At 63.7% G+C, this 14,870-nt stretch overlaps 2 protein-coding genes across 4 annotated transcripts; one reads left to right on the top strand and one right to left on the bottom strand.

Moving 5' to 3' along the window:
• Positions 1-3: 3 nt before the first annotated feature.
• Positions 4-6,655, top strand: SH2D2A (SH2 domain containing 2A). Of its 3 annotated transcripts, XM_048049257.2 has the most exons (9): positions 4-141; positions 487-777; positions 1,790-1,940; positions 2,250-2,404; positions 2,493-2,582; positions 2,656-2,821; positions 3,034-3,177; positions 3,346-3,843; positions 3,995-6,655. In XM_048049257.2, the coding sequence occupies exons 2-9, from the start codon at positions 497-499 to the stop codon at positions 4,130-4,132; spliced, it is 1,623 nt and encodes a 540-aa protein (XP_047905214.2). In that variant the 5' UTR covers positions 4-141; positions 487-496; the 3' UTR covers positions 4,133-6,655. The 3 variants fall into 3 exon arrangements, with proteins under 3 accessions (XP_047905214.2, XP_047905217.2, XP_066842267.1); XM_048049260.2 differs by having other exon boundaries at positions 83-777; positions 3,037-3,177; XM_066986166.1 differs by having other exon boundaries at positions 83-777.
• A 47-nt stretch (positions 6,656-6,702) lies between these two features.
• Positions 6,703-14,118, bottom strand: PRCC (proline rich mitotic checkpoint control factor). Its single transcript, XM_048049245.2, has 7 exons — positions 13,365-14,118; positions 10,769-10,816; positions 9,754-10,338; positions 9,031-9,126; positions 8,006-8,149; positions 7,606-7,671; positions 6,703-7,195 (listed from the first exon to the last, which is right to left on the bottom strand). Exons 1-7 carry the CDS (start codon positions 13,884-13,886, stop codon positions 7,109-7,111), a joined length of 1,548 nt encoding a protein of 515 aa, XP_047905202.2. The 5' UTR covers positions 13,887-14,118; the 3' UTR covers positions 6,703-7,108.
• Positions 14,119-14,870: the final 752 nt, after the last annotated feature.

Below are 14,870 nucleotides of genomic sequence, written 5' to 3'. Positions count from 1 at the left end.
CCGAGCGAGCCTTCGCTCCCACCGCCGCGGTCGCTCCGTCCGCACCCGTGAGCGCGAGGATTGCAAACAGGAAACCTGCCTGGCCGATAAAAATATTGTAACCCAACTGCCCGGAGGGGAAACGGAGCGGAGGGTGTGAAGGTAGAGAGGAGGGACGGGTTTCTTAAGGTGGAGAGCGCCGGGGGGCATCGCGCCGGCCCACCGCGGCCGTGGGCTGGGGACGCACCGTGGGCTCCGTGCAAAGCACCGGCGCCAGGGCTGCAAACCTGCTCCAGCCCCAAAGCTCTGTGCAGCTGCAGGGCTGGGCCCCGCGGGGGGGAACCAGGGTGCAGATGGGACAAATAAAGAGCTTTTTGTGGGTGCAGACGTGCCGCGGGGCGGGCGGCCAAGGGGGTGGCTGCAGCCCCAGCCCCCCCGGCTGCAGCTTGCCCCCATCAGCACGGACATCACCGGGCACAACCCGCGCTCCCCTGGTGACCCCTCAAGGCTTTGCAGCATGAAATCAGCAGCCGAAGGTGCTCGGGGCAGAGAGGGAGGAGGGCAAGGAGACGTCCCCAAAGTGCCCCCGCCGGCACCGGTGCCACCCGCAGCCCCACGCCGCCTTTCCGTGACGTCGGCCCCTCCTCGCCCCGCGGTGCAGCTCCTTCGCTCGCCGCTTCCTGCCCCCGGCGGCGGTGCAACCACGGGCGAGGCGGCAGCATTGCCCCACCGCCAGCGCCCCAGGCCCCACACAGACCCCGGTTCCTGCCCCGGGCTTCGGGGTCCCGGCCGGCGGAGGTAGGTGCAAGGGCTGGGGGCGAGGGGCTGGGGTCTTCCCAGGGGTGGTTGAGCTGGGGTGGGGTCAGAGAGGCTGGGAAGTGGGCCCCGAGCACAGGGACGTGCAGCACCGCGGTGACATGGAGATGCTCGCCGTTTGTCCCCAGGGAAGGGTCCGCGATGGAGAGGGGCAGAGGACAAAGGAGGTGCGGGGAGAAGTGACCACAGCAGGGCTCCTGCGCGCCCCAGCGCACCCCTCCAGCCCTGCACAGAGCCGCCCGTGCACAGCACAGAGAGGGGGCACACGGCGAGGCCGGGCTTCGGCCCTTTTCGAGGCCACTTTGGGCCCTTCCCAGCCCTGGAGCAGCCTCAGCCCTGCCCCGGAGGGCAGGAGCCCGGCTCGCCCACACCGCCCAGCTGCTGTTTGCTCAAGTTGGGGTTGTGCCGTTTTGCTTTGTCAGCCTCCTCCCTGCCCTCTTCCGTGCGTTTTTGGGTGCAAGATCGGGCCGGGCGCGCTGCAGCCGCCGGTCCCCTCGGTGCTGCGTAAAGGCAGAGACGAGGCCTCAGCCCCGGGGCTCTGGGATCCACCAGGATCCCGCTCCTCGATGAGCCCCGACCGGCCCCCGTGACTCAGAGATGCCTCCCGTAATCGAAATAGCCCCGGCCGCTTCCACCCCCTCGAGCATCTGGTCGGGATTAATTTTGTTTTGCTGAGCGTTGGCGGCACCCAGCCGAGCCCGGGCGCTGGGCGCACGCAGAGCCCGAGTTCACACGCACGTGGCCAGGGTCCCCGTCCCGTCCACGCACAGGGTTTCGAGCGTTTTCCCCATCTCCTCCCCCTCCCCTCCTGGCTCACCGAGTTTTAAGGTTCTTGGGGTCCCTCCTGGGGCTTTTCTCCGGGTTCCCAGCGTTGCCCCTTCACGCCGTGCGGGTTCCTGGGGAGGAGGAAGGCGATGAGCTTACGGGGCAGCACGGGGGAGGCGTGGGACCCCCGTGGAGGCCTCACCTCAGCCTGTTCCTCTCCGCCTGCCAGGGACATTGGCCCCATGGATGACGACCGCCCCCTCTTCAGCACCTTCAGACCCGAGGACAACGCAGCCAGCACCCAGCCGGGGAACGGCGCGACCCCGCTGCAGCCCCCGAGAGCGGAGCAGCCCCCGGAGCAACGAGATGCTCAGGGCAGGGTAGGACGAGGGGCAGCAAAGGGTCCGGCCCCCCAGCTCCCCACCCCAGCACTCTCAGCCACCTGCAGGTACCGTGTCCTCACCCCAAAACCCCTGCAGGGACCGTCCAGCACCGCACACCGACCCGGCCCCTCTCCCACTCCCCAGGCACAGCCCCCACGTCTGCACACCGGGGCTGGGGGGCTGGCGGCAGCCACCCACCGCCCCCCGGGGGGGGGCACGAAGGGGTACAGGGGGGCAGCAGAACATCCTCAGGCACCCTCTGCCCCGCGTCCCCCCGAGCCCCAGCCCCTGTCTGCTTCCTCCCAGGCGCCGCCGGGGTGGCCCCCGCCCGGGGGGGGCGCGCAGCCGGAGCTGGTGGCCCTGTGGGCGCGCACCAGGCTGTGGTTCGAGCAGACGCAGGCCAGGAGGCTGGGGGCCGAGGGCGAGCTCCCAGCCTGGTTCCACGGCTTCATCAGCCGCAGGTGAGCAGGGGGTGACCCCGTCACAAGGTGGGTGGGTGGGGGGGACAGGGGAATTGGGGGAGCTTCGCTCATCCACCCCGTCCTGCAGGGAGACGGAGCAGCTGCTGCGGGACCGGCCGCCGGGCTGCTTCTTGGTGCGCTTCAGCGAGAGCACCGTGGGCTTCGTCCTGTCCTACAGGTGAGGGACCCCAGCCCGGGGAGCTCGGCCCCTCGCCGTGCCACCACCGCTGACCCCGTCCCCGTCCCCGCAGGGGCAGGGAGCGCTGCCGGCACTTCGTGCTGGACCAGCTGCCCGACGGGCGCTACGTGATCCTGGGCGAGCGCAGCGCCCACGCCGAGCTGGCCGCGCTGCTGCGGCACTACGCCGCCGCGCCCGTCGCGCCCTACCGCGAGTTCCTGACGGTGCCGTGCCCACGGGTGAGGATCCCCCCCCGCCCCCCTCCTTGCTGTAATTAGCCCCTTTAACATCCCCTTCGTTAGCCCCTGCCGCCCGCAGAGGCGTTCCCGCTTCTCAAGGGCTGCTGAGGACGCGTCGCAGCTGGGCAAAACCAAAGCTGGGGCTGGTGGCCCGGTGCCACCTCCCCGGGTCTGCGCCCTGCCCTGCGCTCACCCCTCTCCTCTCGCCGCAGCAGGACAAGCCCCACGGGGGGGTGCAGCCCCCCGGCACCAGCTCCCCATCGCCAGCGACCCCGCCGGCGTACAGCACCGTGGCCAAGAGGCCGCCGGGAGCCGGGCAGGCGGCGGGGGACGGCACCGAGGGAAGCTCCGGGGAGGTAAAGGCAAGGCTGGGGGGGGGACGGGGGCGCTTCCAGAGCAGCTGCAGGGTGCAGGGATGTGGTTGGGGTGAGGACGGCTCCGGTCCATGGGGACACTGCTGGGGTGGGGATGGCGCAGGTCCCCGGGGCTGCCCCCAACCCTCCTTTTCTCTCCCTCTCTCCCAGGCTCCCGGCACCCCCCCGCCGCTCCCGGCCAAGGTGGGCTCCTCGTCAGCCCCCCAGGGGCCACGCAGCCGGGCTGGGAGCGGAGGGGCAGCCCCCGAGGGTCCCTACGCCCAGGTGCAGCGTGAAGCCGTCCCCGCCGAGCCGCCCGAGGCCAAGTACCAGCAGCTCGTGCGCTTCCACACCTACGCGGAGCCCCGCGAGTGCGCGGAGCCAGAGGAGCCCATCCCCTTCTACGCCATGGGCCGGGGCTGCGGCCCCGCTCCCGAGGAGAACGTCTACTCCGAGGTGGCGCTGGCCCAGCGGGAGCTGCCCCCCCTGCTCCCCAGGGGGGCGCGGGGCCCCGTCTCCACGCTGCCCCCCAAGGCGCGGGCGCCCACCGAGCCGGCGCGCCGCCGGCTCTTCCGCAGCTTCTCCAGCCAAGCTTCCAGGAGGAGGCAGCCCCCGGCGGCTCCCACCTTGGGCAGTGGGCAGAGAGGAGCCCCCAGCCCACCCCTGGAGGTGCGTGTCCCCCCCGTCCCACCATGGAGGTGCTGGGAGCCAAGCTCCAGGTGGGATAGCGTGGGGCCGGGCTCTCCAGCCGAGCCCCCCCCCGAGGCTAAGGCACCATCTCACAGGGGGGGGGGGGGTTCCCTCCCCGTCCCATCCCCAGGCCCCAAGGAACCCCTCGCTGGAGTTTGATGACCCCATTTACGGCCAGAGGAAGAGCAGCGCCACGAGACCTGCAGCCCCCGCGGGGCAGGAGGGGCAGGAGAACATTTACGAGCAGCTTTCCGGAGAGCGGCCCTGAGGCACGCAGGTAGGTCCACGGAAAGAGCCGGCCGCCTGCCCGCGCCACGTCCACCTCCTCTGCAGAGCAGCGAGCCCCTTTTTGTGGGGCAGAGCCCCACGGAAGGAGCAGCCCCGCTGCAGAAACCGGCACCTCGGCAGCCCCGGACCCACGGGCAGCACCCGACAGCTCCGCACCGGGATGCGTGCGCCCTTCCCCGCGGGGCATCCTGCTTGCCTGAGCCCTGCGAGACTGCTAGGAGGGGACGGGAAGAACGCGTTTAATCCATCTTCGCAGAAGGAGATGGCTATGAATAGAATCAGGGCGGAGGAAGAGGCTGTTATAGTCAAAACAGACTGGTTCCAGCGGGGCTGGTGCCTCCGGATCCTGACGCTGAGCTGGCCACGAGCCGGAGCGGTGCCACGAGCCCAGAGCTGCCCGCAGGTGCCTCCAAGCCTGGCCACAAAATCCACGAAAAGCCACAAAACCCAGGGGGGCTGCCCGCGCCCCCTGAGCCCCCACCTCCTCGCTGCGACCGCGGTGCCACCGGCTGAGCGTGGCTCCAGCAGGATCCCGGTGCGGGCGGCCTGGCCAGAAGGGAGCCAAAGACCCGAGCTCAGACCCGTTGGAGCTCCAAAGCAGGGAGGGGAAGGGAGGCCGGGGGTCACCTCTCGGAAAATCGCCGCTGGTTTTTCCCTCGAGCCTTTCTTTGGCGGCCCTTAACCGGCCACAAGCAGAGCAGAAGTCAAGCCACCATCGCCCTCCGCGTACCTTCCCTCTAGTGATAAAAATCAGCAATTGCACAGCGAAATGGGAAAAACGCCAGCCTCTGGAAGCTGCCCTCGTCCCCCGGGTCACTGCAGGAGCCAGGCTGGGCGAAGAGGAGCCGGGAGCACAGCCCCAGCCCCAGGACGGAGCCTCCCGCCCCACACCTGGGGGCAAAGCCCCAGCAGGCAAAAGCCCCCCCCCGGTGCTGCTGCCCCGGATTTGGGGACCGCTCTGTACCCAGAGGAGGAAAAACCCAACACCGGGGAACAGCCCCCGGTGCAGCAGGGCTGGGTTTTGCGTCCAGCATCAGGGCAACGTGGGCAAGACCTGGCTTTTTTAACAACAAAAAAAAAAAAAAAGAGCAGAGAGCACGAGCCGCGGAGCTGCTGCTCGGCATCGCCGCGTCTGGCAACGGCCCTGGGCCGAGCGTTTTGGCACCAGCTCTGCCCAAAAGCGCCCGGGGCAGGCAGGATGCTGCGGAGGTGCTTCGGCGAGGAGAGCCCAGGAGAAGGGACAGCACCGCCTCGAGCAGGGAGTCGAGCACCTCGCGCTGGAAACAGGTGTGGTTTGCTTCATTTAAAAGTTTATTCCTTTATCAAAGCTCTTTCCAGAGGATTTCACTGTACAGATAAGATATGAATAAATTACTCAACAGTAACTTTATTCTGGTCATTCAAATACTCCAAACGGTCTCTGCAAAGTACTAAAACATCCAGGGAGCTAGACTAGAAATCGGGTTATCTTCAAATAGTCTAAGAAAAGAACTCAGTCATCAGGGTTCGGTTTCGTTTGCTTGTTTTTAACAGGTAACACGGGAGAAAAAAAAACCAACCTCCTGGAGTTCTTCTAAACGGAGTAACAAATATTAGCCGTTCTGGCTGCGGTTACAACAAATACAACCCTTAGTGTCGGGAATGTAAGCTAAATAACCAGAGCAGCTCTCTGTTCCCTCCGGCATCGCACGCTCCGGTGAACAACGAACCGAGAGAGGCCGCAGAGATTCGGCTACAGCTGCACGGGTCTGGCCAGCAAGGCTGCACATGATTTGCAGTCATCCCACCCAGCCCTGATACCTTAAGTAAAAGATTTCATTTTAAAAAGTTAAGGCTGGACACGGTCTCCTCTTCCCAGCCAGCGGGGTCAGGTTAACACTTACTCAGGTACGACGCCTTTAGAGGAAAGGGAATTGATACAAACGAGCTAAAGAGCTGGGAAAAAAAAAAAAGTACAGCAGGCAGCTTTCGTCTGTGCCTGCTCGCAGGAAATGCTGCTTCACTCACTGAGCTCCCTGCCAGCTGCGCCGCGAGACGCTGGGAACACTCGGTTCAACAAGCGTGGAGACCAGATCGTTACAGCACTGGAGGCCTTGGGTCAGGGGGAGGAGGAAAAAGGGGGAAAAAAAAAAAAAAAAGAAAAAAAAAGGAAATGACACACACACAACAATCACGTACAGCCAAAAGCTCTCAGCAGCACCTCGTGCTGGGTGCGAGATCCGCAACGCTCGCTGCATGTTCCACGCCGCGGTATTTTCACTTCTAGCCCGAGCTCTGACCTGTCGCTCTGCTTCTCCTTTGGAACAGGAATGTAAGCTTCCTCTCAGCACGGGTTGAGACATCCAGGCTGGTGCAGCCAAGACCAAAAACACTAACTCAGCCACACACACACACAGAATAAATCATTCACGAGAGGAGCACGGGATTTACTCAGATGAAATTAAACAGCCACGAGGATGTTTCAAATTAAATGACAAAAAAAAAAAAACAAAAAAAAAAACAACTCACTGCCTTTCAGAAAGAAAAATTACACTCTCAACGCACAGCGAGTCCAAGAAAGGAGCAAAGTGGGCAATGGAAGTTTATTGAGACTCTGCCTCGGGTTCCAGCGGCGAGGCTGCTTCGGAGGAGGAGCAGCCCCTGCACCTACAGGACGAGAGCTCCGAGCCTCGCACCAGGCGCGTTTCCTGCAGCTGCCTCGGGGCTGCTGCCAGCTGTACAGAACAGACCCGGTGTGAACCTTCCACCTTACTGCTTGTGAGGACGGGGGGAAGGATTACAGGCGGAGTTTCAGGAATGGTTTGCCTTCAACCTTTCTCCTGACAGGCAGGGGAGCGCGGCAGCCTCCCGCCCGCCCGGCGGACAGCATTCTGCACGGCCTGGTCGGTCTCCGAAGGCCAGAAGTCTGGCACCGCAGGTCACCCGGGCCAGCAGCCAGAACGTGGGGACGGAGGCGTTAGAATCCGTATTTGGCTTGGGTCTGCCGCCGGCTGAGCTTGTTTTCAGACCACGTGTTTTTCAGTTCCAGTTCTCTTTCCTTCGCCTGCAGAAACGGAGCGGATTAGCACCCAGCCGCCGCGCGCTGAGTCAGCAGCGCTGCCCCTGCCGGCCCGGAGCAGGGCGCGCGTCAGGCTCGTTACGGGAGCCAGCGCAATTATCTCGACAGAGGCCTGAATTCATCGGGACGCAGCCCGGGCCGCGCTGGAACGCAGCTGCTTTTGTGGGAGGCCCTCGGCAGCTGCTCCCCGACCACACGGCGACCGTGCGGAGTTAAGACAGGAAGCAAAGAGCCTCGTAACCGAACGCAGCCACGCATGCGCTCGGGCCGGGAGGGGAAGGGGAAAGGTGAAGCAAAGCAAAAAGAAAGGCAGACGCTCAGCTCAGACCCGCGGCGGGTCTCAAGCCCCCTAATTCTGTCCCCATCGGTTCCCAGGCCACAGGGAGGGCACTCACCTGGTGGATCAGGTACGTGATCTGGTGTTTCCTCCTCTGCTGTCCCGTGGGCTGATCTCCTTTTTTCTAGAAAGCAAGATCAGATAAACTTGAGCCTGGGAAGATACTGACCCAGGCAGCGACACGAGACAAGAGCCTGCACAGAGGCAGTTCAAGAAGTATTGGTTTCACTTTCAGGTTGGGGGCAGAGCTCCTCAGGCTGAAGCAGTTCCTGCACTGTGCTCTGAGAAGCCCTGCTGCTGTTCCCTTAATTATTTACACCGCACACAAGACAAGGGTCCCCATCCCTCCACACGCTGCTGACCGCACAGCGTCTAATACAGCTCCAGCTGCGGTCAAAACAGGAACCAAAGAAAGATCCCCAAAACCCCAGGCAGCACTTCTCCCTCCCTGCCCGCACCTTGCTGAATGATTTCATGGTTTTCTCCTCTGTTAAGGATTTGGTCAACCACTGCTGGGCTCCGCTCAGCTGATCGTCACCCTTGATATCCACAAAGTTGATCTCTTCTCTCCCCCGATTCCGCTTGCCTTGCAGGCGTTTGAACTGAACGAAGAACAGAAACAACCGAAGTTAAACACACATCGCCACCGCCACCCCCCAAAGCGAGTGAAGGCAGCTGGAGCCCGACCCTCTGCTCCCTGAGCGTGGGACAGGTCACATCACCACACATCTTTCCAAGGAGGGATTTTTTCTTTAAGATATTTTGATCTACAGAAAAGCAGAACTCTCCTGAACGTTAAGGTTACAATGTCATTTTTCTACGCAGAATGGAAAACATTTACCCTGGTTTAGACTTGTGCTCAGGAGCCTCAGACTCTCAGGCCCCTCGCTTTAAGTGCGAGAGAAGCACCTCAGGCTGCTAACATACCCACCCTGCCTCACTCAAATCCACCTCAAAAAGCAGAGGCCCCTCAGAGGAAGCGAGCAGCAGACGGGCTATCTTCCGCGGCACTCGCTGCTTCAGCTAACAGGGCTGCCAGTTTCTAGATTAGATCAACAGTGAGAGGTGGTGTGCTGTTTGTTTGGTTTTTTTTCCTTTTAAACGGGTTTCTGAGCTCTAGTTCTCGAGCGTTTGAAGGACGTGGGGAGTCCACGGCTGCGCTAAAGGAGGTACCACGAAGGTATCTGAACTCAGCTCCACACGCCTCGGCTGCCCTACACATCCCCAACGAGAAGAACACTGGGCTAGGTGGAAATAACAAAGCCACCAGCTCAGAAAGCAGGCAAAGCCACCTGGAGCAGCAGCCCGACACACTGCTGGAAGGGCGCAGCGTGTCCACGACACAGCCCTAGGCCCCACGGAGCAGCAGCGGGGTCTGGCTCGGCACAGAGCACAGCTCAGGACCGGGGCTGCCGAGCAGGTCCTACGTCCTAGCAGAGCTTAAACACAAACTCCTCGGTGGGATAGAGAGTGAAGTGCCAACCGCTTCGTCATCTAGGAAGGAGGAGTCGGCGCTCATCTCCTGCGGCGCGCCCTGGGCTGGTTCCACCTCCTGGTAGTAGCCGCTGCTGTAGTAATCCTGTCGGCAAAGGGAAACCAGTTGGTCACCACAGCAAAGCGAGACTGATCCCGGAGTAAAAAAAAAAAAAAACACACACGGGGGCCCTGAGAGGCAGCGCTGCGCCTCGTACCTCCCCCGGGGAGCCGCTGGTTTCTCACCGAGGATTTTGTCCACCCTCTGGGGAGCACAGCACGTTACACGTGCGCCTCCTCCCGTGGCGGAGGCAGTCGTTACTTACGCCTCGTTACTCCGGCACTGCTGAAGAGCCCAGGGCGTTTTGTCAGAGGTACCCGACAACAAACGCTCTGCTGAATTGCTAGAAACAAGCTGGCCTCAGCCGCCGGCGCTGGCAAGCCCTGGTTCTGCACCCAGACAACGGCAGGGGCAGTTCTGCTGGGGCATTTTAAAGCGAGTGTGCGCCCATTAAACATTTATCCAGCAAAGAGCATCCGCGGCTCTCGTGCCAGAGGAGCCCTGCCGTACTAAGTGCTCTGGATCCCCGCTCCTCGTCCCCGGGAGCTCAGCTGGAAGAGATTCCCACCAGCCCCAACCTGCTTCGGGAACTAACTCAGAGCCTCCTGCCCCAGCTCCCTCTTCAGGGCAGCCCCACCGAGCTCCCCCCCGTCCCGGGGATAATTAACCCACCTGGTAATAAGCACCCGTCACGCCGGCGTCGCCGTAAGCAGGGAACTGGCCGTAGGGCTGGCCGCCGTACTCTTCTCCAGCCTTGGGCAGCCAGCCGTGCTGAGCGCCGCTGGAACCCGCGCCCGTCTTGAATTCCAGAGGGGCGTTGGCAGCAGGGTCCTGGAACTGAGACTCGGGCTCCGTCCCCGGCGGCGGGTCCTCCGCCACCGCCGCGCCGGAGTACATGTACGTCTCGGTGGCCGCGAGGCCGGGCTCGCTCCTGTCAGACAAGGAGAAGTAGTTCTCTGGCTCGACCTCGTCGTCGCTGTCGTCCTCTTCCTGCGTGATCTGCTTGGTTACCTGGAGGGCGGCGCTCTTGGCGGCGGCTTTGATAGCAGAGGGGGAAGGAGTCGTGGCCACCGCCGGCTTGGACGGAGGTTTGGGTTTGGAGGAGGAGGTGGGGGCCTTCGCGGGCTTCGCCTCGGAGGCGCTGTCGGCTGCTTTCCTCGAGAAAGCGTAGGGCAAAAGTAACCGATTGGTCTCTTTCACCGTCAAGTTCTTGGGTTGAGGAAGCAGAGCGGACAAGCCAGAGCCCTCGCCGCGTCCCTGGTGAGTTCCGTGCGGGGCAAACGGATGACAGAAAGAAGAGAAGTGAGCGAGACGATTCCGCCTGCCTGACTCCCTGCCAATTATCCCCTCCACTTCTAACGCCATTAATGGGTTTCCCATGGCTCAGCACAATTGCTTGCTACTTCCAACGCGCCGCGGGGCTTCCTCGCACAAGGGGCTGGCGGGGCTTTTAAAGGAAAACCGGGGCTTGCCAATATCTGCCTGCTCCCCAAATGAAGGCGTATTTCGTCTGAAACTTAAAATTTAGGAAGTTTCCCCCAAAAGGGGCTTGCCACCCCAGGAATTTTATCCCCAGACTGCTCTGCACTGATCAGAGCGACCAATTTACAAGGGAGGGCGCCCAAGATCCTCAGCCAAATGCTTATTTACTGCGAAGTTCATTTAATTCAATGTACCCGGCACTCACCTGAAGAGTGCTTTTCTTCCTTGCTGGTTCATCTTCCTCTGAATCTGACTGAGAAAGAAAAACAGAGCTTAGCACAACCCGAGATATCAAAACACCAACCGCCAGCCACCAAGCAGCTTGTCAGTTTTCGCTGTGAACAGCACAGAGCCGCAGCAGCGCCAGGTCTGGGCTCAGGACCTGCCAGGGGCCCGGCCGAAAAGCAACAGCGGGCTGCGGTCGGGCTCCGTCACGCTCCTGCTGAGGCATCTGCGGCAGAGCAAAGAGAGAGCAAAGACAAACGTGCCGCCCACAGCACGCGCAGGGCCACGGTACCCGGCGTTGTTTAGAGGCAGCTGCATCTCCTGTGGTCTGGGCAGAGGCAGAAAATAAAACAAGGGGGAAAAAAGAAAAAAGAAAAGACGAGCTTTGCGAACGAGCCGGCATCACTTCTTGCAGCCTCGCCAGGGCAACAACCAAAAGCCGAGCTCCAGCTTGAGCTCGGTCACCCACCTCAGGGTGCAAAAGGGGATTTGGAAACCAAAATCCCGAATTTTCAAGGTGTTTTGTTTTGTTTTTTTTTAACTGCTGCTCTAAAGCAGAGCGGGCGGGCAGAGAAACCCAGCTTGTAGACAGGTGACTCCCTCCCTAGCGCTTCGGAAGCCAGCAGCTCGGATGGTTGTTTTTTTTTTTTTTTAAAAAAAAATCACAGGAAAATCAACCGAAAGCAAGGCAAAGAACCCGAGCTGCGCGGCAGAAGGGGAGCGCTCTCTTTCAAAGAGTGAGGTTAACGGGGGGAAGCACACAACGCACGGGATGGCCGGGAGCCTTCACATGGACTCCGGAGCTGTTAAACACCATTAAAAACCAGGGCACAAAGCCTGGCCGTCAGAAGGGGCCCCGAGCGCCTTTATCATTTTATGGCTCTGCAGAGCACTTTAAAGGGATTACAGGAAACGAGGTCCTCTGCCAGCTCGCTATCTGAATTATAAAACAGGACAAAGAAGAAGGCCAGGCGTAAATAAAGAGTCGGGAGCAGCAATAAAACCCGGTGGCTGCGTTTCGGACAGAGGAGCCAGCCCGGGAACCTCCCCGCAGGTGCAACCCAATGGGCCAGGAGGCTCTGCAGGGAGGAGGAGGAGGAGGAGGAGGAGGACGGGGCGAGGAAGGCAGTGACGGGCAGCGGGATTTGGGGAATCTCGAGCGGGCGCCGCCGGCAGCAGCTCGGTTTTGCAGGGGCTTCTCTTCACCACCCCAAGGACCTGCAGCGCTTCTGGTCAGAGCCAGGGGTGGGGAAAGAAGGGAGGAGGAGGAATCTCCCCTCGTTCGAGCTTATTTCAGCGATCGTAAAAGCAAGGAGGGAGCTAAGAGCCCTAAAACCGGGGGTGTCAGGGAGCCCCTGTCCTGAGGCGCTGCAGGAAAGCGAGGAAGCACAAAGTGGGGCTGAGGGGATGGGACGAACCCAAACCTCCTGCTACAAACAAGGGTGCCCCGTGCGTCCCGCAGCCCGGCGCGTGCGGATCGCCGTCGGAACCGGCCGAAGGCTTTAAAATCAGACGGGAAACGGGAGGTGGGTGGCAGGGAGGGCCCTGGGGCCTTCCTCCCCTGAAGTCACTGTGCTCTTCCTCCCGTCCCCTGCCTGCGACGAGGAAAGCGGCTCCTCAGCAAGGCTGGGCTCCAACGGGCCGGGGCTGGGCTCCGCAACAAGTTGTCCTGGTGCCGACAGACGCAGCCCCAAGCGCGCCCTGATGGATTTAGCTGCCCCTCTGCCGCGTTTTGGGAGCGATGGCAGGAGGAGCTCGGGCTCCCCAGTTTGCCAAACGGGGCTGGCTGCTGGCGAGCAGCAACACGGCTCGGGGCCGGCCGGCAGGCGCGCGTCCCTCTCGCCCTCTCTTGCCGTGCCCCTGCTGCTCCGGCAAAGCCAGATGTGCCACCCCGAGCGAAGGGGCAGCTCCCTCGTGTCCCCAAAACGCCCACCCTCGAGCCACAATTCCGCCAGGGCAGACAGAAAAAGTCCCACGTGGGCCCCGGGACAGGAAGAGCTGCGTCGCTGCCAGGTCCCACCGTGCTTCTGGTGGTCAACGGGGATGCACAGACGTTAAAAAAAAAAGGGGAGAGAGGGAGCTGGGGGTTCTCTGCTCCTGGCGCCAGCTGGCGGTGTGGGTGCTGCAGCTGGCCACCAGCTGGCTTTGGTGCTGAGGAACCCCATAAAGCACGGGGCAACCATAAAAAAAAAAAGAGCTGAGAGAGAAACCGATTACCTCGAGGTCTGGAGGACACCTAGAGTCTTTAGGGAGATAAACAACACGCTGTCAGGGAGAGCTACTGATCTCAGAGCAAACAAAAGAAGAAAACGAAGAGAAACGTGGGCTTTTTGGGGACGCTCCCAACCAAGGCCACGCGGCTCCAAACCACCGACTCGCTAGCGCCGGGAATAAAGAAGGGTGCGGATAATCGGGGTCTGGGGGCGTTACGATCGCAGATAAGGTTTCTGCATCAGTTTAACTCCGCAAAGCGCTTTAGGATTAGGGCCGGCAGCCGGGACAAACCCTCCCTGTCACCGCCACACCAGCAGCGCCAGGAGAGGCCGGAGGGATGGGGGGGCTCGTTCCATACTCACATCTCCCTGGTGCAGCTCGGGCACCACGATCTTCACCGGCTCCGTCCTCTTCTTCGCCCTGGGGAGGCTCAGCTCCCCCCCAGCCCCGGGCAGGGCGGCGGAGGCCGCAGGGCCCAAGCCGAGGGCCGGGGCGGCGGCGTTCCTGGGGGGGGGCAGCAGCAGCCCCCCGGGCCGGGGCCGCTCCTCGGGGCCGCCGTCGCTGGCCGCGGAGGCCGAGGCCGGGCTCCTGCCCCCCGGGGGGGTTCCGAAGGCCCTGAGGGCGGCCGGGGGCCCCGCGAGGGGAGGCGGCGGCGGCGGGGGGAAGCCGCCGGGCGGGGGCTGGGGGGCTTTGGGGGGCGGCAGCGCGGCGAAGAGGCCCCGAGGCTGAGGCTGGGGGGCCGGGGGCCGAGGCAGGGCCTCCTCGTCCTCATCATCCTCCTCATCCTCCCCCTCCTCTTCCTCCTCCTCCTCCGCCTCCGCCTCGCCCGCGGCCCCCTCCGCCTCGCTGTCCTCCTCGCTGCTGGCGTAGGCCACCAGGGACATGGCCCCCCCCGGCCAGGGCAGCCCCCGGCGGGCGGCCGGCGCTACGCGAGGCCGAGGATCCGCCCCGCCGGCTAGGCCGCGGCCTTGCCGGGGACGAAGGGGAGGGAAGGGGGGGCGAGGCTAAGCCGCCATGGCTGCCCCCCCCCGGCCCCGCAGCCTCCGCGGCCCCAGCGCCCGGCTCCGCGCTCGCAGATAATGGCCGCCGGCCGCGCTCGACACCCCCCCCACCCGCCCGCTCCGCCGCCGTCGCCCGGCCGACGAACTACAACTCCCGGCAGGCCCCGCGCGCCGCCCGCCGCCCGCCTCCCAGCGGGCCCCGCCGCGGGGCATCATGGGAAGTGAAGTCCGCGATCGGGGGCGGGCCGTGGGGACGGGAGAGGGGGGGAAGGAGCTGACATGGCGGATGGGGGAGGGAGGAGCGGGGTGAGGCAGAGAGAGGCCGCGGGGAGGCCGAGGGCCTCCTGGAGGCCGTGTGGTGAGGAGGGAGGCGGCTGCCCCCGCGGGGAGCAAAGGCCTCGGCCTCCCCCTCGAGGCCCAGCCTCGGGTCCGGGGGGCTCCGCTCCCCCCGCTCCGAGCCTCCCCCGGCGCCGCGTGTGCGAGGCAGCGGCCCCCGCCGCACTACAACTCCCAGCAGCCCCCGCGCCGCCCCCCCCCGCAGGCCGCGCAGCCGAGTGAGGGCAGCTCGAGCGGGGGACTACAGCTCCCGGCGTACCCCGCGCCCCGCCGCCATCTTGGTGCCGTTGTCACGGCGAGGCCCCGGGCCCGGTCCCCCCCCGCCCCCGGTGCAGCCATTTGCTGAGCGGCGGCGGGCGGGGAGCGGGGCCCGGGGAAAATGGACGCGGGGCTGCGCCCGGGGCCTTGAGCAGGGCGTGAGGGAGGGGGCGGCGTGGGGAGACGGGCACCAGCCCCGAAACCTGCCCCGCTCCCATACCTGCGCCTGCCCTGGTCCCATAATGTGCCTCAGTCCTGTACGCTGCTCTGACC

The sequence above is a fragment of the Anser cygnoides genome, chromosome 33 (genome assembly GCF_040182565.1).
Source record: "Anser cygnoides isolate HZ-2024a breed goose chromosome 33, Taihu_goose_T2T_genome, whole genome shotgun sequence".
Taxonomy (NCBI): domain Eukaryota; kingdom Metazoa; phylum Chordata; class Aves; order Anseriformes; family Anatidae; genus Anser; species Anser cygnoides.
This window is presented reverse-complemented; position numbering and strand designations above follow the sequence as displayed.

Excerpts from the sequence above, each read along its gene's own strand:
- SH2D2A (XM_048049257.2), top strand. The coding sequence starts at position 497 with ATGAAATCAGCAGCCGAAGGTGCTCGGGGCAGAGAGGGAGGAGGGCAA. Across the intron at positions 2,405-2,492 it reads CACGGCTTCATCAGCCGCAG|GGAGACGGAGCAGCTGCTGC; the intron begins GTGAGCAGGGGG and ends CCCGTCCTGCAG. Across the intron at positions 3,178-3,345 it reads CCGAGGGAAGCTCCGGGGAG|GCTCCCGGCACCCCCCCGCC; the intron begins GTAAAGGCAAGG and ends CCTCTCTCCCAG.
- PRCC (XM_048049245.2), bottom strand. The coding sequence starts at position 13,886 with ATGTCCCTGGTGGCCTACGCCAGCAGCGAGGAGGACAGCGAGGCGGAG. Across the intron at positions 10,339-10,768 it reads GGAAGAAAAGCACTCTTCAG|GGACGCGGCGAGGGCTCTGG; the intron begins GTGAGTGCCGGG and ends GGAACTCACCAG. Across the intron at positions 7,196-7,605 it reads TCACGTACCTGATCCACCAG|GCGAAGGAAAGAGAACTGGA; the intron begins GTGAGTGCCCTC and ends CCGTTTCTGCAG.